At 41.4% G+C, this 24603-nt stretch overlaps 1 protein-coding gene across 1 annotated transcript in view; it reads left to right on the top strand.

Annotated features, from left to right (window-relative positions):
• LOC111865260 (homeotic protein proboscipedia-like) overlaps positions 1–17098 on the top strand; it is a gene marked incomplete at its 3' end in the record, with an annotated part of 206850 nt that extends 189752 nt beyond the window's left edge. Inside the window, exon 4 of the mRNA XM_023853156.2 lies at positions 15848–17098. Coding sequence (XP_023708924.1) covers positions 15848–17098 — 1251 coding nt within the window. The remainder of the gene's footprint in view (positions 1–15847) is intronic.
• Positions 17099–24603: the final 7505 nt, after the last annotated feature.

Consider the following 24603-nt stretch of genomic DNA (forward strand, 5'->3'; position numbering starts at 1 on the left):
GCATTGGGATAACGCCCCCCCCCCGTATTGTCTGTTATAACGAGGGCTTATTTTATATGCAACGAACGTGATTACTTGCTCAGAAGTACGAACTGCTTTCCACTGAACACCTTTACTAGTTGATATCAGAGAATATATGTTGTTCTCTACTTTCGTGATACACGTGTTTTCGTAAGTTATCATGGAAGCATACTAGTAAATGAAGATATTCATTTTATAAATAGAAGTCGGCTCGAAAGGGGATAAATGAAAACCCCATGGCATTTTCGGCAAATTAAAACATTAACCTAGAAACATATGATAGCTGTAAGTGTCAAATTAAGAATACAGACCTTAGTGAGATGTGATGCCTTCACCGTCAAGACATTTTGTAAAGATATGCTACGTAGCAAACTCATTTACATTACGAAATACACTGCGGCGATTTATCGATATTTCTTTGAGGTGGTGATATTTTACTGGCGATCTTGACTGTCCCTGGCGTAGTTAGCATATAGTTGAGGAAGCAGGGAGGCCCATGACGTGTCCGTTTCAGAAAATAAGAGCAGACGATCGAAACGAGGCATTTCGTTGTGTATGGAGTTTGGAATTGTACGTTGGAGCCAGGACAAGAGTAATAAATGATGGCTGGATATAGGCTTACGAGAGGGTAGAGCTGTGGTCTTGTGGTCAGAGTTCCTGGCTACAGATCCAGAGGTGCCGGGTTCGATTCCCGGCGCTACCAGATTTTTCTGAGAAGTAGTGGGTCTGCAACGGGGTCCACCCAGCCTCATGAGGTTAATTGAGGAGGTATTTCAAGGAAATAGCTGCTCTGGTTTAGAAAACCGAGATTAACGGCCGTGGGGAATCGTTGCGCTGACCACGTGATACCCTCTATCCGCAAAAGTTGGCACTGAGTTTGCCAGCAAGCGGTGGTGGCTCAGTCGGTATAGTTCGCTTGCGGACTACAGGCCACGAAGTTTGTTGCCACACCCGTTACCCAGTAATGGTTATGGTGTTATACACCGTTAGAACCCTCAGGATCTACCATTAGATTCAGTAAATATATATATATATATATGTCGTCAACTGGAAGGAAGCAGAATAATGCAAAAGAACGTTTCCCAGTCGAGAAATTTGCTTATCGACTTTGCGACTGCGAATTAATAAGACCGCTGATTCGTTATCAGCTGTATTTGTGGCACGTTACTCGCCCTGTTAGAATCTCGGGCTGAGATGTTGTCTCTGTACTGAGCAGTGTATTCTGTAAACGCATACATATCGTGGTGTATGTGCGTGCTGACACAGATTGCAGCCCTCCATGGGACATTCGTCATGACGTGTCGTGTTCTCATTTGAGTGTGTTCTGCTGCTAATTCAAACCACTGACGTTTGCAGCCCTCTCTGGCGCTGGGGGAGGGGGGGATGAGAACGCTTGATTTATTTGTAGTCATAGCAACCGGTACTCAGTACTTGCTGCATTCTTTTCCGTCTGTTCTAGACGGATGTGTGGATTTATTGTCACCCTGTATGTACTTTTGGGATTATAGGAGAATTATCTATCATATCGCTTACGGAAAGATCGTTGGCGGATGTCACAGAAAGGTAATTAGGGTCTGTTACTCTTGGTTCTGTTCTGTATTCAGTAAATACGGTCTCTCGTCTGGGATGCGAGATCTGGAGTTTACTTTACATTCGATGTGACGTGGTTTGGAGACAATGACGGGAGAGTAAGTCAATCGGAAATTGTAATTGTAATTGTAGTGGTGATAGTGATAAATTATTTCAGTTCCGCCGTTATTTAATGAGCCCTAATATCAGAACTGAGCACCGTCCGACTCGAAACAGCCTTGGTCGACAATTATTTGTTCGCTTGGCTCGTTTCCGAACTCTGTGCTCTTGGAATGGATTACATGACGGTTCTGTCCACTGCAGTAGATCGCTGTCCGTCGAAAACTGCCTGCTGCAAACTTGAGACTGCACGTTTCAAATTCAAATTATCTGACAACAGCATTTGCAGTATTTCACCCAAGCTGAGGCTTGCTGCGTCACTCGCAGGCTGGTCAAGGGATCTTTGGATCGTGTCTCGACTATAAGTAACCGAATTCATAGAGCCTTCATGAGCAGTTCATTGTTTTCGTCTTGATCAAAGAATTCCGCGCTGAAGAGAACACATTATGAAGCTCTTACGATATAATTTTCTTCATCCGATCATGATAATGTTAATACGTATAACAATAACGTAGTCTAGTGGTCAGAATTTCTGGCTACAGATCCAGAGGTCCGGGTTCGATTACCGGCGCTACCGGGTTTTCTGAGAAATAGTGGGTCTGGAACGGGATGCACTCAGACTCGTTAGGATAATTGAGGAGCTATTTCAAGGAAATAGCGGCTCCGATCTAGAAATCTGAAATTATCAGCCGTGGGGATTCGTTGCGCCGACCACGCGACACCCTCTATCCGCTGAAGTTGGCACTAACTTCGCCGACCGGCGGCGGTCGCTCGGTCAGTATAGTTCGCTTGCGGATTAAAACCACGGCGGTTTTTTTTACGTTGAAGCAGCAGAAGAGGAATTTCACCAGAAGTCGGAGGAATGAATAGAGAATTTCCTATTACAGGGAAAATATCTCAATTATACCTTATTAGACGATGTATAAATCAACTGTGTGACCTCAGTGACCACCGAAAATTCTGTTCATAACAATACGATATTTTTGTGCCAAATGTGAAGCTGAAAGTGAAGACATCGACGTGCCTCTGAATGAGTACACAGTAAATCTGTATCAGAGAAAATGAAAGTTTATGCAGTTTTATTTTTCGAAACAGTAGTTACAAAAGAATATGAAGGAATGAAAACTGTGCTAGCAGTTTTGATCCACAGTGAAAACACTGATGCATTTCAAATACAGGACACTTTCGACATTGTACGACAGTTGGACAAGTTAATTTAACCTCGTCCGCTAGATATTCGTTAATTTTATGCCCGTTAAGAATTAAGCGGAAAGTCTCATAAAATTTCTTTACCTCCTGCACTCCTATATACCACATTTTCCGTTACCTTTTATTTGTCTTAAATGTGGAAAGATAAGTGTATAATGTGACAATCTGCACAACAGTGGAAGAACATAGACTGAGGGTGTTTGAGAACACGGTGCTGAGGAGAATATTTGGACCGAAGAGGGATAAAGTGACAGGAGGTTGGAGAAAACTGCATAATGAGGAGCTTAGAATTATGTTAGGGAGGATGAGGTGGGCAGAGCATGTGGCACGAATTGGGGAGACGAGGAATGCATGTAGGATATTGGTGGGAAAGCCAGAGGGAAAGACACCAGAAGGAAGACCAAGGCGTAGGTGGGCGGACAATATTAAAATCGATCTTAGAGAGATAGGATGGGATGATATGGATTGGATTGATCTGGCTCAGGATATGGACCAGTGGATGGCTCTTGTGAACACGGTAATGAACCTTCGGGTTCCATAAAATGCTGGGAAATTCTTGAATAGCGTCAGATTTGGCTTCTCAAGAGGGGCTCAGCTCCGTAAGTAAGTAAGTCTACACAACACCAGTACTGAAAGAGACAGATACTACTGTGTCAGAATTTGTTTTATTAGGTGGTAACGCTACGTGTTTCGACCTTTTTCTTGGACTATCCTCAGACGTACAACAATACTGGTACTAGTTCTTGAATTGCGTTATTAATCAGTATGAGTTCATATTGTTTTTGTATGCTAACAAACACTTTAATTTAAATGTAGTTTACATATAGTTTAAAACTTGCTGGTTCCTGGATTTTTCTACCCTGGAGATGGAGGAGATACGTTCCTCGAATAAGTCGGTTCACAAAAGATCTGCACGGTGCCACATCCCAGAAGACGGCATTCTTCCTTATTGCATGGATTTCTGATAATGCAGATCTATTATTATTATTATTATTATCATTTATTGAATTTTATTATTTTTTGTGAAACCCTTAGTAAGTAGAGATTCTTTTTGCATTTAATTTGTTGAATACAGGTTGGAAGTTTCACACTATCAGCAAGAAAGAGAGAACGAGACAAATACAGAGGCAGCATGGGGATCTCAGATGCCCCCGCCCCCGAAAGACAAGAAGGCACCTTGAAAGGACTTCAAAGATTTATAATGAAAACCTGGACCTTCTGGAGCACTGAACCTGCTCACTGTTTTTAAGAAATCTGTCACTGCGGACTTCCCACCCTGGGGTGTGCGATACGTATCGTTCGCTATTTCTGTTGAGCGTCCCATTCCGGCCCAGAGGGCGAGATGATAAGGGTGTACCTGTGCGTGATCCGTGAACACGTAGCAAAAGTACACGGACTGCTTAGAATAGCTGTGCCGGATTGTTATACTTGAAACTGTTATTTGTAGCAATAGAGAGCACTTTGATAGTACGCCCTCTCTAAACACCAGAGCTTATCGTGTTAGTTAAGAATCTGGTTTCCGCTATTAGAAGACAAATTTAATTTACTGCATTAAGAACTCGGTGCAAATACGTGTATTTTTGGGTGCTCTTTTTGCCTTCCAATTTCATTATTTAACTGTTCTTTCTAATTTTACTTCACAACGTGCCAGCTTCTGGACACAGCCTAGCGGTAGGCTTGTTGCTGAATAATGAGCTGGAGAGGATTTAGAAGGAAACGGTCGTGCTCTAAGGCACTGTCCCGTCATATTTTTGGAGGCACTGAGGAAAACTACGAAGAACTTAAGGCGGCGTTACCGGTGTCCAGGCCAAGATTCGAACTGGGCACGTCACAAAGGTTGCCGTTAAACCAGCCTGTACTGCCTTTCTCAGTCGAATAGGTTGTATCGACTACGATAATGATTGTGAAGGATTAGGAAGGAGACGTTTTTGTCGTAATGTGAGGTATTAAGCCATCATTTGTTTCGAAGGGCCGACTGAACTTTCAACTTCCTTAGGATACTATTTCGGCATTCATTTGGACGAACTTCTTCAGAACACCACGAAAATCTTCGGGATAATTTAGCTGCAAGCCGAGAATGCACCCCCGTGTCTCCCAGCACTTCACGTAGAGGCAATATTCGACATCCTGGTGTACGTAATGTCAGCTGCTGAGGTAGCGGAGAATTCTGTTTTGAAACATTGTCTCGACATTTGTAGCTAAAATTGGAGTGTAAATACTGCGAGAAAGTGTTTCGCTCAATCGCGATTATTGTTTTATTTGAAGTGGGAAATTAACTTTTTTTGTGTGTGAATTCTCTTCAAAATGGAATAGGCAGAATATTTAAAAGCAATAGAATTGAGCAGAATAAATATTCTGTATAAGATTTGAGGCTTTCACGGCGGTGACTATGAAGAAAGCAGTCTTCTGGGATTTGGCACCGTGTATATGTGGTGTTAACCGACGTTTTGGAGGAACGTATCGCCTCCATCTTCAGGGTAGAAGGAAAAATATAAGAATTCTGCAAGCGGAGAGACCGTGAGAACCGGTAAAAGCAGACTGCAGAATTCTTATATTTTTTCTTCTACCCTGAAGATGGAGGCGATACGTTCCTCCGAAACGTCGGTTAACACCACATATACACGGTGCCAAATCCCAGAAGACTGCTTTCTTCAAATATTCTGTAGTTTGTGTACCGTTATACCTTATCATATTTATGAGGATTTCAATTAAATACGCATCGACTGATGCCAGTATCGGATGATAAGAAAACAAACATGAGGACGTCAGTAGAGAATAGGAGTGCTGTACTGAAGTGTTTCTTAAGCACTGTTCGAAGAGGCTACACTTCAGAATGACGTGAGCTAAGAAGTCAACTAATCGTGCATTTTTATTTTTAACAGTCGTGTTGTATGCATTTGATGAGTTTGAAACCTGGTGTTATATTTTAGCGGAGGAACACAAATTGCGCATAATTTTAAAGAGAATTCTTTGGGCAATATTTGACCTCAAGAAAGAATAAGTAAGTGTGAAATGTAGGGTATGACGACCTGGATAAGAATTTCATAATATTGTCACGTTTTGGGTGTATAACGCGACAAATAACCTCACGCCGTTGTTTGGTATAGCGAATTTATTCTGTTCGCTCGCCTTACACACACTTTACAAACATTTGCACTTGCAGTGTTACAATTACTGCTTACAATATTCCGGCCGACACTGGACTCTCTTCTCTGGCGGTTATTCTAGGACTGACTACTTCGAAGGCTTGATAACGACTGTCTTCTTAGATGGCTCGATGAAGACTGACATTTTAGCTGGCTATTCCAAGACTGACTGTCGAATGCATTCAACCCCGCTATATAACCTTGGTCGCTGCTATGCAACAAACCCTCTGTTATAGCGGTGGAAACGTTGCTTTGTCGGTTCCGCGTTTCCTACGCAATGACCCATTGCTATTGCGTTGTCTCTGTGGGAACGCTTCGCGTATTCGTCGTAACCGTGGAGATTCCTGTTAGAACTACAGTAGAGCGAATGTTGTTTCCTTTGCAACGGTCTATTCTAGCGTTTCCATAGAACTTACTCTTTTGGATTGCCGACACGTTACAATATATTATTTTGAACGCATGTTCTTCACGCATAAGTTCACTTCTTTCAGTTTATTCTTGCAGTTTTATTAATTAGCGAATTCTTGTATTCTTTTACGATACTGCTGTACGTTCCGACATTCGAAAACATTCAGATGGACTGATCTTTATGAATGAGGCTTGTTTCCTTCTAAAACTGTAACAGCATAGCTATATATCGAAGCATATAGTATTTTACTTTCAGTAAGATAATATCAGTGGTTTAACTGGCTGAATTCTACCTAAACTTTAAACTAACATCCGCTTTTGTTATTCTTACTAGCCCTTAAATCGATTGTGTTTTGTAGGTCCAGAGACTAATGGATCTCTCGAAATGTTGCAGTAAGTTTTATTCTTACCGGCTCTATATACTGGCAGCTGAACTAGCATTGGATAATACATCTGTACATTAACATCTGTGGGTTATGGGGGGCAGTGCCATATAGAGCAGTTAATTGTCTCTTGAATCGGACCTTCTAAAATCTGACCAGTTGTTTCCCTCGGCGTCGATGACCCTTTTTTCGTATTTAGTTTGTGGTTTGAATTTCTTCCGAGTCTTTCAGTATATTAGTTTTGTGTGTTCTATCATTAGCGGTCTTCACTATCGCCATCATACTTGTCATCTTCCTGTTACCTTGTATTTGGGATATCGCGGTTTCGAATGTAGCCCCTGAGACCGGCTACTCTGAGAGTTTTTCGTGTTTTTCCTTAGCTTCTCCAGATATCCTGGAACACTGGTGTAAAATAGGCAACGAACATTCCATCCGTATTCATTCTAATTTATCATTCAGTTACTCAAAATTAGGGCCGCGCCATAGCTGAAGCGGTTAGTCGCTGGCTTCCCACCGTGGCGGCCCGGGTTCGATTCCGGGTCTGGTCAGGTGGGATTTGTGGTGGACAAAGTGGCGCTGGGGCAGGTTTTCTCCGAGTACTTCGGTTTCCCCTGCCAATCTTCATTCCACCAGTTGCTCCACAATCACCCTCACCTGTCATCTGGGCTGGTACAGTAGGCCAGAAGTGGCCGCAGTACAAGGGACTTAGTCACGCCCCACCAGCAATAAAAAATACTCAAAATTAGGCGTTGTGTAGCTGGAGACGTTTATGAAAACCGTCAAATAACCCAGACGTAATGAACTTCATCCTCCGATGCCACCTCGTCAAAACACTTACGTATTACGCAGCATTAACCATTCATTCTCAAATGAATGGCCTTGCCAATATCTGCGTCTGCATCTCACCATTTTGCTATCACATAATTTATTTAGAATTTTCCTCGTTCCTTTGCGAGTGATTAATAGTATTTTCATTTTCTTTGGTATTATGGTTATTATTGCTGTTATGCGGTTTATTTATCTCTCTGCTCGTACTTTTGAGTAAGCCCTTTAAATAAGTAAATTAAAGCTTGAATTGATCCTTACAGGAAGGGACAGATGAATACATTAGACCGGGTCCAAAACATAGCGGCTAAATTTGCACATCATGGAAATGATTCGAACTGGGAAACCTTGACACAGCGCAGAATGATAGCTTGCATATGTGCTGTCTTGTGAATGGGCTTGGAAGGCTATAGGTGATAGACTACAAAGATCATGCTGTCTGAGCAAGGTCGATAATGATTGGAAAATTAGGAGCACAAAGCAAAAGCCAATTATCGGAAAATATTCTTTTGTAAATAGGACCATCCAGCGCTGATACCTACCACCTGCAGATGCTTTAGGGACTCTCTCCTGTAAGCATAATAATTTTAGGAGAAAGGGTTAGGAAAGTGATAAATAAGACGAAGTGAAGGTGCGGGGTGGGGGAATCGTCAACTACAGTGAAGTGAAGTGAAGTGAAGTGAAGTGAAGCGAAGTAAATTGTGGTGAGGATGTGAAGGGTACGTAAGTGTAGTGAAGTGGAATAAAGGTAAAATCATTGTGAAACGTGAGTGCATCAGTTCATGACATACATAGTTCATTATTGTTATTGTTTAATGTATAGTATGCCTATTTTTAATACAAATTTATATAATTGTAGTTGTAATTGTGTTTGCTTTGTATTCATTATGTGTAGTGTGTCCTTTATTTTTTGTGTAGTTTTGTTTGAGCGTGGTGTTTTGTGTGATGTGTGTTATTTGTGTGTTGCGTCTTATTGTAGTACCACTGCCACCGGCTGGAAATCCATTTGCATCATAATAATCATCATCATCGACAGCCACAATCACAGCAGTGTTACATACCTATTGTACTTACACTCTTGTGGGTATCTAATGCAGGTGAGCTATATGGTTTGCAGGAAAAGGACATTTGTTGCAGAGGATTGCTTAGATCTCTTCAGAAATTATGTTTTTCTAGAGTTCATTCTGTAAAAGCTGTGTTTATGTGTTTTTGTACTTTGAATTATTCCATGTTCTCATTCGCTCGCTCACGCTTTTTGTCGCAGTTCGCCTATTGTAAGAAATACACAATATTGTCACGTGTGTGAGTGACTAAGACGCGAGTTTGGATCGGTGAGTCGATTTATTAGATTTTCAGTACTTGTAGTTATAAATAATTATAACATAAATAATAAATAATAATAATAAATAACACTTTCAAGATTACTGAAATTATAACACTTAAATAAAGTCTTCTGTGTCTGTTTAAATTAGTCGTTTCTACCTGGAAGATCTAAACATTGGCTATTTCTCTGCAAAGTTTTCCCTATCCGTTTCCTGGCAACGGATTTTAACACAGGAACTATAACTCACACTCCCGATATCACTGCACTGCAACACACATAAAGTCTTCAATTCACACGTTAGGTCTTCGTCTTTAACTACTAACTTCCCGCGGCGATCTCCTACCGAGAACTGACCGAGTCGTATCGCCGATTGTCTTCAAGGTAACTCCTCTGCACGGACCCCACGCAAAACACTTCTTTTGTTAAGGATGCTTGTTTACAGCTTCGTTGCCTGGCATCAGACGTCTGATTCCGTGCATTTACTTGCCGCGGACCGCATATAAAACGGTTTCCTGTATATTCTCACGATCTTAAAGGGGAGGGTTATTTTCCGTCGCATATAAATGGCAGTTCTTCTATTGTTGCCTGTATTCGTCGCCGTGAGAATTTTTACGGACATTCCTGTATTGTTGCGTAACCTAGTAACGGACTGTTTACCAAGAATCTGCCTTCGCGGGAACTTGTTTACCAGCCTGTTGCCTGGCAATGCGTTGACATGTCACAGTACCACTCACTGCAGTTTCTGCATGCCTTATACCGCCACCTCGGCTCTTCATTTTTCTGCTCGTGTGTAATAACCAGCGTGAAGGTTTTTGTAAATGCGAACCATAAGAAGGTTACATTTAAAAGTAATCCGTGTTGTGCCTTAAACCTTAATCACCCGAAAAGACGAGTAGCAATTGAGTATTGGGCTGTTACCGCGTTACAGTTACCTCGGAGACAGGTGTTACCCACATTGGGAACACAGCTGCATGCTGTTCTATGGCTTGAATATTCTGCCTCCCTTTTCTTTTTAACTGACTTTCACGTGGAAATGTTTGGATAATAATTTTATGTGCCCGGTTCTATGTCAGTTCAATGCTCTTCCTTGCTAACGTTCATTAGAAGGCACCATTTACGAATCCTAGGTGGGAAAAAGTTTATCTGACATTTCTAGTTCCTCTTAGTCTGCTGTTAGATGCTAAGATAATGTACCAGTACCACTTCCTCAAAAATCCTTTCCAGTTCATCTTTACTTACTTACTTACTTACTCATGGATCTCAGCCCTTCTGGACGAGCCGCCAATTCTGCAGGTACTCAAGAACTTCCTAGCATTTTATGGAACCCGAAGGTTCATTACCGTGTTCACAAGAGCTCTCCACTTGTTCCTATTCTGAGCCAGATCAATCCAATCCATATTATCCCATCCTATCTCTCTAAGATCCATTTTAATATTGTCCACCCACCTACGCCTTGGTCTTCCCGGTGGTCTCTTTCCTTCCGACTTTCCCACCAATATCCTATACGCATTCCTTATCTTCCCATTCGTGCTACATGCCTTGCCCGCCTCATCCTCCTTGACATGATCATTCTAATTATACTTGGAGAAGAGTACAAGTAATGAAGTTCCTCATTGTGCAGTTTTATCCAGCCTCCTGTCACTTCATCTCTCTTCGGTCCAAATATTCTCCTTAACACCCTGTTCTCAAACACCCTTAGTCTATGTTCCTCCCTAGCGTCGTAAAATTATTGTCAATGCTTCAGACAAATGGAACAAAACTAACTGAGCAAGTGACATTTCCTCCGCTCCAGATGTAGGTCTAATAGTTACATCGCCGTGTCTCTGCCTGTAAAGCCTCTTTGGGAAATACCAGGGTGCTCCGTATTCAGGCCGATAACCATTTGCATTTCACATCCAACCCTTCAGGCATAGCACATATCGGTTAAAATGACTGAGAGTAACAACCTGTTCTAAGTTATAGTCGCGTACTTGAAATAATTGTATCGTCGGGCCTTACAACAAAAGAGTGGATCGCAGTAGACTTATCTGTAGCAACCGAACATACTATTACTTATAAGGGCGACTTATAAGATGGATTTTAGATTTATTGCACCTTATACATTCACGCGGTCGGGACTCAGAGCTTTATCACAGTCTCACTGTAACTTCAAGGCACACATGAAGTCTTGTTGCCATTTCTTCAGCTGCCAATTCCGAAAACTGGACTCAGTTCTTCTCGACTGCTTTCGATTACTGTTGTATACTCCAAAACTACTCTGTTTATACTGCTGCTATCCTACCGAACACTTCTTTCAACCACTTTGCGCGGACTCCAAGGAAAACACCGTCTACTATTGTTCAGAATGTTCGGTGGTCTGTTGCCTAGCAATGGATGTCATTGTTGAGCGCTTGTGTTGCGGGCTAGCAGTGAGTATACTCGTCACAATACAGTGGAAGTGCTGTCNTGATGTCATTGTTGAGCGCTTGTGTTGCGGGAATATGTTTACCGACCCCTGGGCTAGCAGTGAGTATACTCGTCACAATACAGTGGAAGTGCTGTCATGTGGACTCGAAAATGTTAACAATAAACGCATCGTACAGACGGTAGCAATACTGGAGACTATGTAGCGCCAGAGTTCAGAACTGTACGAATATACCGGTCCGTCCTAATTACTCTTAATATTAGTGGAACTGAATTTTGTAGAACATTTTCTATACATGCGTGTGTGCGCGCGATTCCTGCAGTAAGCAGTTTGTTTTAGCCTGCTTTTAGATGTTTTATTTTTCTTTCTTGCCTGTATCGTTACTTGTCAACGAGTTTCAATCCAGCGTAATGCAGAACATGCACAAAGTACCTTCTGTTCTTTTATTTCTTCTGTTCGTTCCTCGAATTTCAATCCATCATGAAGACTGGTAAACCTTTCTGCGTCATTTCAAAAGATCTATGTTGCCATGTGAAAAAGGCTTTGAAATTTTACCGATTTGAAACACACTACACAGACTAACTTCTGTGCTTGTTTGAGTATAATTTGTCCGGTATTAGTATATTCATTGTGGATCCAGTGATTGCCTTAAATGAAGGCTGGAAATATATTTACTTCAAAAACAAATTTGTTAAATATGTCCAGATGATTTTTGTTTGTATCGTTACATCCTGTAATTTTTTCTAATGCTTTTATCTGTATATTTAGGGAGCTGGGATAGCGTAGTCGGTATAGCGACTGGCTACGGGCTGGACGACCGAAAGATCGGAGTTCAAGTCCCAGTAGGGTCAAGAATTTTCTCCTCGTCGTCCAGACCGGCTCTGGGGTCCACCGAAACTCCTATCCAATGGGTACTGGTGGCTCTTTCACGTGGGGCAAAGCAGCCGGGTCATGAAGCTGACAACACACCTCCAACTAGTGCCGAGGTCAAAATGTAGATCTAAACATGCACTCCCCCATACACCTTCATGGCGTAGTGCTTAGTTAAGTACAGGGACAGCTTTACCTTACCTTACCTGTGTATTTAGACAAAGGGAATATTAATTCATGATTCGTTCATGTTTTCTACTTCTTCGCTTCATGCGAAGAACCGATGTAACATCTATGCCTTTCACTTATAGAAGCTGGTAGTCGATTATCTGTTTTCTCTCATTAATCTCGTAACCAATTAAAAGTTCTTTAAAAGTAATATTCTTCATTATTAAGGGAGAATTAATGCTTCCTATAAGACGGACACAGCTCTTGAAGAATAAATCTTTACTTGAACTGAATACGTATTTCTCGTAATATGGTTTCTTTGAGTTCGGCCTGAACTTTACAATGTCAGATACAATATCTGCATAAGGTATTTCCGTTTATTGTTTTGGTTAAATAATGCATGAAACGGGTTTAAAACTTGGGATGTATTGAAGGAAGGGGTCTTCCTTAGCAAGTCAGTAGTTATGTAGGCAGTCAGGAAATATTACCTCTTATATGGAACCTGAAATATATTACCGCTTGTATTAGAATCCTTAAATTTCACATCCTGAGTCAGGTGAATTAAGTCCCTCTTAATTAATACAATGAATTATAACCGTTTCGCTGAAACTTCAGGCCCCACATGTTGATCGCTTTTTTTACTACCTTTTTTTTACGTATGGCCAATCTCTTTCTCCGTCGACTTGGTCTGTCCACTTACATTGACTGTCGTCACCGGCCGCTGGCTGCTGGGCTTCTACTGGTGGCGGCGGCTATAGCTGGCTTTACCCTGCTCCACTTATCATACTCACACACCTCTGATCTTTAGGATAATGTGTTTAGTTTGGGCGCCAGTAAACTACTACTATCAGTTTACAGTTTATGATAAGGTTGAAGGATTGATAAGGGGATGCTGGTTGGGTAGCTAGTTCTTCTGTAGAACTAAGATTCTGTTCTCAAGGTCATTTGGCAGGGTCTCGCTTAGGAATGCCTTGGAAACAGTTGGTTACACTTGCTTATTAAGTTGGGTATCACCCTTTATGACACACAGCTTATACTTTTTGAACACTTTAAGCGTAGTATTTACATAATTTATTACACATATAAGAGGGATGCAGATTTTGCGTCCGGATGGTTCTTGAGTCGAACCCACAATCCCAGTGTTCGATCGAGTGAAGACAGTTCAGGCCTTAGACGGCGCGGCCACTGTGATCGCCACGTACTTTACTACGTACTTTAATTTTTTTTGCAGTACATTTCAGAGTGTATACATGGATTTGCTTTTTATCACAACGAAAACTGGTTTCACTGAATGTTACTGACCAACTATAGAATATTCGTGTAAGTAGGAACGCACTTTGATACTCCATTTAGGTGAGCTTGGCTCTTTAAAACGCTACGTAAAACTATGACTGCACAGACTAGAAGATTATTAAATCCCACATGGAATAAACTGACTGGCTGTGAGCCTGATGGTCTGGGTCGGTATCCTGCAAAGGTGCCGATTTTTCGCGTTGCCGTTTCATTTGGTTCGGTTGTGGTACCAATTTAAGCGTCATACAGTTTCTCCAGAATTTGATGATGACTTCAGGGCCGACAGTCACTTACTATTGCACGTTGTCACTTGGAAGACTTGCGAGTTGTGTTTCCCTACCGCACTGTCCCAAACTGTGCTTCAGTTTGCACTCTGACATCTTGAGCTTAGACCGCACGCATCGCCGGTGGATGCCCAAATAAACATTTGGTCACAGCGCTGTATTCTGGCCCCGTTCTTCATGTTGTCCTTTAACGTCCATTCTGGGATGCGGACAGTCAAAACCGGCGGGACTCTAAAACAGTAAGTATCGATGTGGACGGAACGTGAAACTGATCATTCATGTCAGTCTAGTTCCGAAGTATAGAATGTTGAAGGTTTTGGTCTTTCGTCCTTCGCCCGAAAGGTTTCCTGTTATGGCACGGGGAAACCCATCTTTAACATAGCGCCTACTCAGAGCACAACATTACGACTGATGCATTGCATCGATTGCTTTGTAAACATATGCCATTAACAATTACGATACGACACCCTTTTGCTTTTGCAGACTTGAGACATTCGTCCTTCTATTCGAGTTCTACGCGTACATTTTAATGATCCAGTTATTGGTTTGTATTCTATATAAACTTTTGGCGCTTACTGCTTGACTATAATGAAAGTTTTTGCCCAAGGAACAAAGACAGTCACTGTCGCCGATACGACCCGATGCTGATTCCTGCCTTAACTCTAACAGGCAGCATCACGTTCATAATATTTTCTGTTACTGTAATGTAAATTAAACAGAAAAATGCTGGAAGTCTGCATAGAAAGTCCTTTGAGATAGGCTGGAGGACGACAGAAAGACAAGACAGTGCTCATCATTTCTGAAGGAAACTAAAAAAAAACTTCTAAGTATTTCACTCCTTCTTCTTTGGAGCATAACTGAGAGGAGAGGAGTGTGTGTGTGTGTGTGTGTGTGTGTGTGTGTGTGTGTGTGTGTGTGTGTGTGTGTGTGTGAGTGGTGCTACTGTGAAAACAGGAAGCATGCCATGCCCGACATGTTGTTTGGCCACACACCAAGCGCGATTTCAAATGTCACCTTTCCTAATGAACTCTACAGCTTAATGCTAGACTTACACTCCCATCTGCCCGGAGAATTGAATTTCTTCTTCAGCCTCAAACTTTGCACTGCACTTCATTTCGTGATCGTGGTGATATAACAAATGGGCGATTGTTATAAGGGGAGCAAGAATGGTTTAAGGCGGTGTTTTATATTCGGGCTCTCAGGTTACTCTTGAAGTTAGCGTTTTACTTCATTCTCAGAGTTCCCGTAACTATAATAACACACGCTTTTCATTTTCTAAAATTATGGACAGAGACATTCGCGTGAAATAAATTGCAATTGATTATTAAATTTAACGCCGAAATAATTATGAAACTAGTTTTAATACGTATTCTTTTTGTGGATGTCTGTTCATATCAGGATATCCCACTTAAAGACTGGGGTAGCTCGTTTATTATTCTGAAATAATTACGGGCTGAGCGGCCTTAGGTCGGTTCCCAACAACGTCATGACTTTTGCATCTCACCATCCTATCCAGACCGGCTTTGGGTCCCACAGTTGGTATACGGGACTCTCTGGAGTAATACGGCCTTGACGGGAAGCTGGTGGCTAACCTCCATCTAATGCCGAGGCTAAGAATGCATATACTGGTTTCTCCACGGCCCATGCATCATAGTGGTGTGCTTCTTAATTAAACACTAGGAACAGCTTTACAAATTGTATGGACTCACTTATTTAATCATTCATTTTATGATCCTAATATACAGTCTTCAATCCACATCCGTTCGTACCTGCAGCAGGAGTAATTATTCTCTATTAATTTAAGCTGTTTCTTTGTGTTCTAGGTCGTACAGTGGACGCCATGTTGTCAACATCTGTACACCATCAACAAAATGGTGACGACGATGGCGACTCAGTTACCTCTGCTGATAAACAGGATGAGTTTTCTACAACTGAAGAACGAAGTAATTATGAGGCCATGATGGGACAAGATTATGACGAGGAAATGTCGGATTTAGAAACTGAGGAAGATGAGAATGAGAATGATTCAGAAGTTATAAATTGTGTAAGTGAGGATAATACTAGTTCAGATATCACCATGGCAACAACGACTGTTACGTCATCAACGGCTATCATTTTAAATCAACCACCTAAGAGGAACAAACGTAAAAACTTTGAACCCCGTAATATTTCTTTATACACAGGTGAAGATAATGACGCTGGCGACAAGACATGTCAGGCAGACGGTGGCGATGAATGCGATAGTGACCTAGACATGGAAGTAGATGAAAATGAAGAAGATAACGACAGGGTGTTGCATAAACCTTTAGATCTTAGTGAAAATTCTGTTCCACCCTCATCACCCCAGCTTCAAATAAATTCAAATACTAGCGGTAAAAGGAGACGAAAGCCAGTGATAGCGCCTCAGAGGCGTTTGAATCAGTCAAATGTGTCTTCCGGTCTTGTGATGGGTGCGCCGATGGATCTGAGTTACACTCGCAGCGTCCACAGTGAAAACAACGACGAATCGTGTGGGGAAGAGGGCGACGAACAAAATAACAGTGATTCCGGTTCCGGTGGTGGTGACGATCAAGCTAGCGAAACTAGGGGTGAAAATCGACACCACCACCGAAGTGTCTTGCATATCTTAAATAATACAAATCCGACTGAAGGCCACGTTTTAGCAAATGAAAGACTTTATCATCAAAGACATTATATTGATAGTAATGGTACAAGTTATCATCACTTAAATAATCATCACAATCAGCAGACATTATCTGGAGATAGAATAAGTTATTCTCCAAATTCACAGCATCGAGGCAGTGACTCTCGACAGCAGTGCTCGCCTCTGAGCAGTCTCCAGCATGCTGCGCAGTCTTTGGGCTTTCATCACCATTTCCCTCCCGGCCTGACTGCAGAGCAACTTCATCATTATCACCATCATCATCATCCTCATCATCAGGGCACGGATGCCTCTGCCATGAAGGAGTATGCAGAGAATACGATGAAAGAATTACTTAGCATATACGGTCTGAACAGTCCGGACATGGCCGAAACCATCACCAAGAACGTCCCTATTGCAAACTTCTCCTCTGGTGAGTATTCATATCATACTTAACTCATTCAGCTCTGCAGGGTTGCTTTCAGGAACGTTCTGGAATTGCATTGTATGGAGAGCTGTAGGTTAACATTGACACGAAAACAAAAAATAACCACTCACTGTTCAAAGCGCTCTGAGCTCATTTCCTGTGAAAATTATTCCATTTCTCAAAAAATAAGTATATATATGAAATGGCGTATTGATATTCGTAACTGGAAAAGTGTACTTAGTTTTTAACAGTTATTCCAATACACACAGATCCCTTAAACATTCTCCATTTGTAAATGAATACACAGTAAATCATTGTACATTGTTGTATGTTATTTCGTAAAATTCCTTTTACTGGTTTAATATGAAAACAATAGGGCTATAAATTCTTAACACAATTATTATCTTATTAATCTGTTTGCAAATATACCGCATAACTATGTAGAGGATGGAAAGAAACCTTGTTTATAGTAGTTTATTTAACTTTAATTGTAGCAGAATTATATCCACAGAACTAATCCTTCAACTAGTACTTAAAAGAGGTCGTAAGGAGATAACGTCAGCGTGGTGCTACCATCCCACCGGAAACAGATCTACGCCTACTGCTCGTGAGACTGTGCCCATTCGTCTCTGTACGGTCATTTCACGGCACGATCCAGTTATCATCTTCCAGTTGCCCTTGGAAAATCTGAAATTGTGTTTGAACAATATATACTGAACGTCAGTGCAAATCGCAACAAGATTCCTTTCCTTTTGCGTGACTTAAGGCAGATTTGTCTTTTTGCACAGGCCTATTGAATGGTTTATATAATTCGAAAGTTATATTTATTGGAGAAACGTCCAATCTGCCTTACTTATTCAACTTCAGAATGAGTGTGAGTTACTTCAGGCCGCGCCATAACTCAAGCGGTTAGTCGTTGGCTTCCCATCGCGGCGTCCCGGGTTCGATCCCGGGGGTCTGTTCAGGTGGGATTTGTGGTAGGCAAAGTTGCGCTCGGGTAGGTTTTTCTCGAAGTACTTCGGTTTCCCCTGCCAATCTTAATTCCACCAATTGCTCCACAATCACCCTCACCTGTCATCTGGGGCTGGTACAATACGCCAGAAGTGGCCTCAGTATAAGGGACTTAGTCCCACTCCACTAGCATTACCTCAGGCTTGGTCCCATTTGACTGATGTAGATGTGCAGAGGTAGGGGTTCATGTTGAAATGGTAGCTTGTAACATTAAGCTTTGTAGACCTAGACCGTCTTGAAGCATGCCATTGATCTAATGCGGTCGTTAAACAATTTTCGCCCTTGGAATGGTGTGGACGCAACTCAGAAAGAAACCAGAATTTTACAGGGCGGCTATTTGAAGTTTTGTACTGTGTACATAGATGCACTATATTAGCCAAGGGCATAACTAATGTGTAGCAGAAGGAGAGCAACTATGGGCGAGTCTTACTACGCAATTGTAGAAGAAATTTCTACCCCCAAAATAATGCCATAAAACTTCGAGTCCAACAACGAATGCTCTTGAGACTGTCATTTCGTTTATTCACCAGCGACTGTTCTTTTAACTAATATTATTTTGTCTTCCAAGTTTCTTTCCACATTTACTCATTCCTCGTTTCTCTGGCTTTTGTCTCTTCTCTTCTTGCTCCTTTTCTCTATATGCTTTTGAAAATGAAATAGAAACCCGTGGGCGATCAACAAAGAATTATAATAAAAGAGTCTTGATTAGAGCCGCCATTGTTCTGCACTGCTCATGATGATCTGCGCATCTCGTGGCGCGGCGGGATGTCGGCGCCACGAACTAAAAACAGGACCCCTTGCTGTGGCTGCCAGCCATATTGAAATTGACCCCTTGCAGGCATATCTCTGGAAGTAGGATTAACATAGGAAATAAATACGTTCTCATTTCTCAAAACTCGGTTTCTTTTTCGTTTATAATTCCTTGGGAAGTCTTTTTATTTACGTTTTCTTCTTGTTACACAAAAGATTCCAAAATGTATCCATAGATGCATGAATAATGCACTCGTATGTTCTAAGTCCCTTTAACATGTTCCCGAATAGTGTTTTTTGTCTCGTTCTTTGAGACATATTTTAAAAGTAGGTCATTTGCTGTGGTAAATTTTGGAAGCGATATTTTCGTTTAGACGGTACCGGAGAAAAAACAGTCTCACAGGTAATTCACTACTTTGAAAGCATTAAGACACAAATGGAAACAGAGTAAAAGTACAAATTAAACAATGATTCCCCTAGATTTTTTTAAACAATATGAATATGGGCGCTGAAATTTTTCTAAGCGGCATTGAACATATGGATCAGTTTCCGAGACACATTTGTGAAAACGCTTAGCATAACGAGCGTTGCTGTGGGAAAGGGTTATATCAGACGCGTTCTCCCAAAGCTCTCGAAGTATCTTAGGAGGATGTCTGAGCCACGTATCGTTTACGTTACGGCCTACATATTCGCTCCGAGGAGATCGAAGACCAGATGCTGGATGATAACGTTCACAGTTTGACAAGAATCTTTGAATCATCGTGGTATTTACTTTTGCACTCGATAGTCCTCCACATGTTAAGGTCGATCCATTTTAAATATTACGATATTATCTGTATGGGTGCCCCCACCACAGAAATAGATTCTGCGCGAGTGTCTGTAGGTCTGAAACGTCAACATACACCGCATCAGGAGGCACTAGAAACACTGAAATGATTTAAGAACTGCAAGATTATAAATAGGCCGAAGTATATAGGCATGTATTAGCATTACTACAATTATTGGTAGTACGAATTTTTGCATCTTACTTTGTATTACAAGGAAAATGCGCAAATTGTCTGTTATTGGCTTACTAATTAGAGAATAGAGCGAAAATGGCCCTTCTAGTTACTGAACCTCCGTACATTACGTCCTGCATTCCCCATTTGCTGTGCATCAAAGCTGTATTCTCCTTGTGCAGAATTGAGGCGCGTTAACAAATCGAAATGGAAAACGTGCGGTACATAACGCAACAAAAAGAGTGCGGTATCGTCAGGTAGAATAGGTGACCACCATATGAAAACACTGAACAAGTATAGTTAGAAGTCTGCGTTATATTAACTTAGGTAAGTACACAGCCACGGAGGTCCTGCGCTATGAATTTTTGATTCCTTTAAACAAATTGTATACTGTTCACTCCAGGAAATTGCTTCATTCATTACGCAGCTTATTAGTCGACAGGTGTGAACATCAAAATTCAGTACTAGACATGAAGTTTTCCTTACAGGCCAGTGACCCATGTTACACGTGCAATTTAACACATCGAACGTTTCTTTTATTCTTGCGGTAGGGTCTGAGTGAATCTCTTGGTACTTGGGCCCAAGATGAGCCAATTGTATCAACCCCGGATGGCAGATAAAGGGATGGATTATTGGTTAAATTGTACTTTATAGGAGAGAACGAAAATAACTTGAAAAAATTCTGCCTCAGTGACATTCGGTCCACCACAAATTCTACATAGATTACCCTGGGAATGAACTTGGACTTCCGCGGTGAGAAACCGGCAACTAGCACGGCGCACATTGAATGTTATGTACACTACCAAGAAATTTAAGCGCTTCATGTGATTCATAGTAACATAGATGGTAAATTAACCTGAAACATGATGTTTGAAAATGGAGTGGATGATGTAAGTAAGATCTCGGAATCCTTGATAGAGTTGACAGAGAGAGAGAGCTGTTGCTGTGGAACCAGAAGGTTCGTCACTCGGTTCAACAAGTTTGTGGTTGCAGGAGACTGTATCTAAGTATGGAAATATGGAGGCTAGGTCAGAATATGTTGAATGATAGATAGTTCGCATACATCCACAGACAATACATAAATAACAGTTACATAAATAAATACACTCCACAGGACACGTTTTATTTATGTAGGCTCAATTATTGTAACGAATTCTAATAAATGAGCATTTGGAAATTGTGATAGAATGGAGACTATTGCGATAAGTCTGGCAAGAAACAGCTGCTGATGTGCCTAGTACAGATCACGGAGCAAAGACGTGTGGGCGGCCGATTGTATGACGGGGGAGGAAATGTGGGCATGGCTGCGAACATAAAGATGGCTTGGCATGTTTTCGTTGTAGAGAAAATTCATTACGCAGAGCGAAAAGCAGATTTTTTTTTAAATTCTTAAACGCAAAAATTTGTAAGTTGAAGTTTTATAGAAGGGGGAGTCGTATACTAATGTTGTGTATGAATTTGGTGACACGTGACCCCTTCTCCTTTTAGTTCTTTGTATGGAGAAGAATTCAATATGGGATCATATTTATAGAAGCTCAATACTTGGTCTAAGCAGAGTATCGTCTCCTCTCTGCCTAGTTTATGCCTTGAACGCGCGCCATACGATTTCATGTCTACACCAAGAAATTATCGTTAATCATCCATAGTGTACTGACCAAACTTCGGTATTTGTGGAACTCTGTTATTTGTATCACAGCTCATTATCCACATTAACCAATGCTTTCAGAAGGGGATGCTGTGTTTAACCGTGTTTTTGGAATAATGAAAGTCATGTGACAAGTACACTGGGTTAGTTAAAATGTATGTTTGCAGTATTAGTACAGCATACACAGTTCTCGAATTTAAACAGCTACTCCTCACAAGAAGAGCCTAGATTGCTCAGTCGGTATAGTGACTAGCTACGGGCTGGACGACCGAGGGGTCGGAGTTCCAGTCCCTGTGGGATCAAGAATTTTCTGCCCTCCACGTCTTCCAGACCGGCTTGGGGTCCACCCCACCACATATAATGAGTACCGGGGCTCTTTCCCCCAAGGGTAAAGAGACTGGGGGGTGAAGCTGACCACTCAACTCCATCTAATGTCGAGGTCAAGAAAACGTGGATCTATACATCCGCCCCGTGCTTAATTAGTTAAGCACAGGGACAGCTTTTACTCCTCACAATAATGCCTACAGCGTACTTTATTTCCTGATGTGAGTCTTACTGCGTGTAACTAATGCAATGAACGTTTTGAGTTTTAATATTAGACGATGTTTTGTCGAGAGATATTATTGTTACTGCGACTTTATTTAATTCCTGATTTATGCCGCGAATGAATAACCACATGAAGATACTAAATTTCTGTGATTAGGCGAGTGACTTAGTTTAGCTCTTTCTGACGGACCCAGCAGAGTGTCTCCCACCTCCTCAGCTGAGGACGGAAACAGATCTGGTTTCTGAAAAGTTGTGTTCTTTAGAATACCGAACGATGGACAGAGTCCAAAACCCCAGTAATCCAGAATGGTGTCTTCAGTTTGAAATATATAGTCCCACTCTTTTTTCTTGAGTTATAGTTTTTAGTATGTGAGAATGAAACTTTATAAATGTAATGTGATTAATAGTCAGGTATGTAATTCCCTCACAGCTGGCGTTGGGTTAGCTAAATAATATTTGAACCCATGCAAAAGTTTTTCAGACCCTAATTTTACTGTTCATAATGACCAATGTATAACGCGTAGGTTTGGACGGTTGTCTTCGTAACAGAGTAGAACAGTTTTTAGTCACATCGAATGGATTCGTTGCTAGACCAACTAATTTGTCGAGTACATAGCTATTGAAACTCCACATATCCTCATCTGTTGCTATGACATAGGCCCCTAGGCAGGCGCACTGCGTTTCCTTTAAAAATGAAACCCACAAAACGAAAGTCAGAAAGCATTACCACTGGAATATTTCAGCGCATTTTATTGTGCATTATCGACCACTTGCTCCCCTTCTCTTTACCCCCCTCCCCCCACTACCTTAAATCTTCTCATTTGTCTCAGAACACGATAATGTAGGAACCTGAATTATCGATCGGTCCTACATGTGCAACTTTTAACCCTTTGTTCAAAACGTTTCATCTCTGTCACGCTTCTATTGCTGATATGCATTATCGTTCCATCTCTCATTACCCTCTCTCTGTCTTATTCTTTCTCCCTTCGCTCTCACATCTCCATATCGCCACATCGCTTGGCTATGCCAAGCCCACAGCCAGCCATAAGCACTTGGTTTGCTATGCCACCTTCATTTGTTAGCCCGCCATGATTAATGATGTTACAAAAGTGCACGGCAAAGCAGAAAAAATAAAAGAAGAGCTACATCCACACTCACTAAAAAATCTCCACAGTAACTAGAATAGAAAAGAATATGTATATAGGGTTTTGGGGAAAAATGGAACAACGATGATTTGTGGCAGAGGTTTCTTCAGTCACGACGCATGTAAGTGGAATGTTACGTGTTCGCGAACTCTGGCGGCTGCAAGGAGTTTTCGCACTGTATTTGCCACATACACTTGAGATGGCTGATAGGTGTGGATCCCGACTGGTCACCGCACTTTTTGTAGCCAATTTTTGTTGTTATTTCCGCATTATGATGGAAAAGGTAGTGGTGAACTGATACATAACGTAGTCAGTGAAGCTGCTCCAACTAATCAAATTATGTAGCATCCAGTGAGGCAGGTGTTTGTGAATGGTGAGCAGGAAAGTATGTTGAAAGAAACGGTTTCAGTGTGTTTCAGGGTGCAATCCGAACAGTCGCCTGTAGCGACAGAATGGCCAAGGAAAATGGACAAGACTGAAATCTGAACTTGGGTAGTGACCCGAACGATATTTGAACTAGGCCCCGAATAGGCCTACAAGTGTGGAGCCTGCCTGGCAATAATGACACGTTAATTCAGTTCAATTCTTTATTTATTTACGTGTTTACTTGACAAACCAAAGATCAATTATGAAGTAAGCACGAGCAAAGGAGGAAACAAACATACATATCCGAAGACGAGACAAAACAAGGAAACGTCTGTCATCTAGACAATAATAATTCAGTTAAGTGCAGTCGCCTCAGTCATTTGGTGAGAAAAATGTATAGGCCATACAGTCATATTGAGTACAATTAATAAGCACAAAGTACCACAATAAAGGATGATTAAGAAAAGCAGTTGTGGTTTGAAATACGTCAACTACTCTGCAAACAACATTAGTAGCTGAAGCACACCCAACAGAGGTACAACCACTACTTGATGAATAGACGTTGAACAAAGCAGTATCTGATATACCAAACAGATGTACAACCTTTACTTGGTGAACAGACGTTGAACAAAGCAGTACATGATATACCCAACAGAGATACAACCTTTACTTGATGAATAGACGTTGAACAAAGCAGTATCTGATATGCCCAACAGAGATACAACCTTTACTTGATGAATAGACGTTGAACAAAGCAGTATCTGATATACCCAACAGGCGTACAACCTTTACTTGATGAACAGACGTTTAACAAAGCAGTATCTGATATACCCAACAGAGGTACAACCTTTACTTGATGAACAGACGTTGAACAAAGCAGTATCTGATATACCCAACAGATGTACAACCTTTACTTTATGAACAGACGTTGAACAAAGCAGTATCTGATATACCCAACAGAGGTACAACCTTTACTTGATGAACAGACGTTGAACAAAGCAGTATCTGATATACCCAACAGAGGTACAACCTTCACTTGATCAACAGACG

Source organism: Cryptotermes secundus, unplaced genomic scaffold (genome assembly GCF_002891405.2).
Source record: "Cryptotermes secundus unplaced genomic scaffold, Csec_1.0 scaffold1001, whole genome shotgun sequence".
Lineage (NCBI taxonomy): Eukaryota > Metazoa > Arthropoda > Insecta > Blattodea > Kalotermitidae > Cryptotermes > Cryptotermes secundus.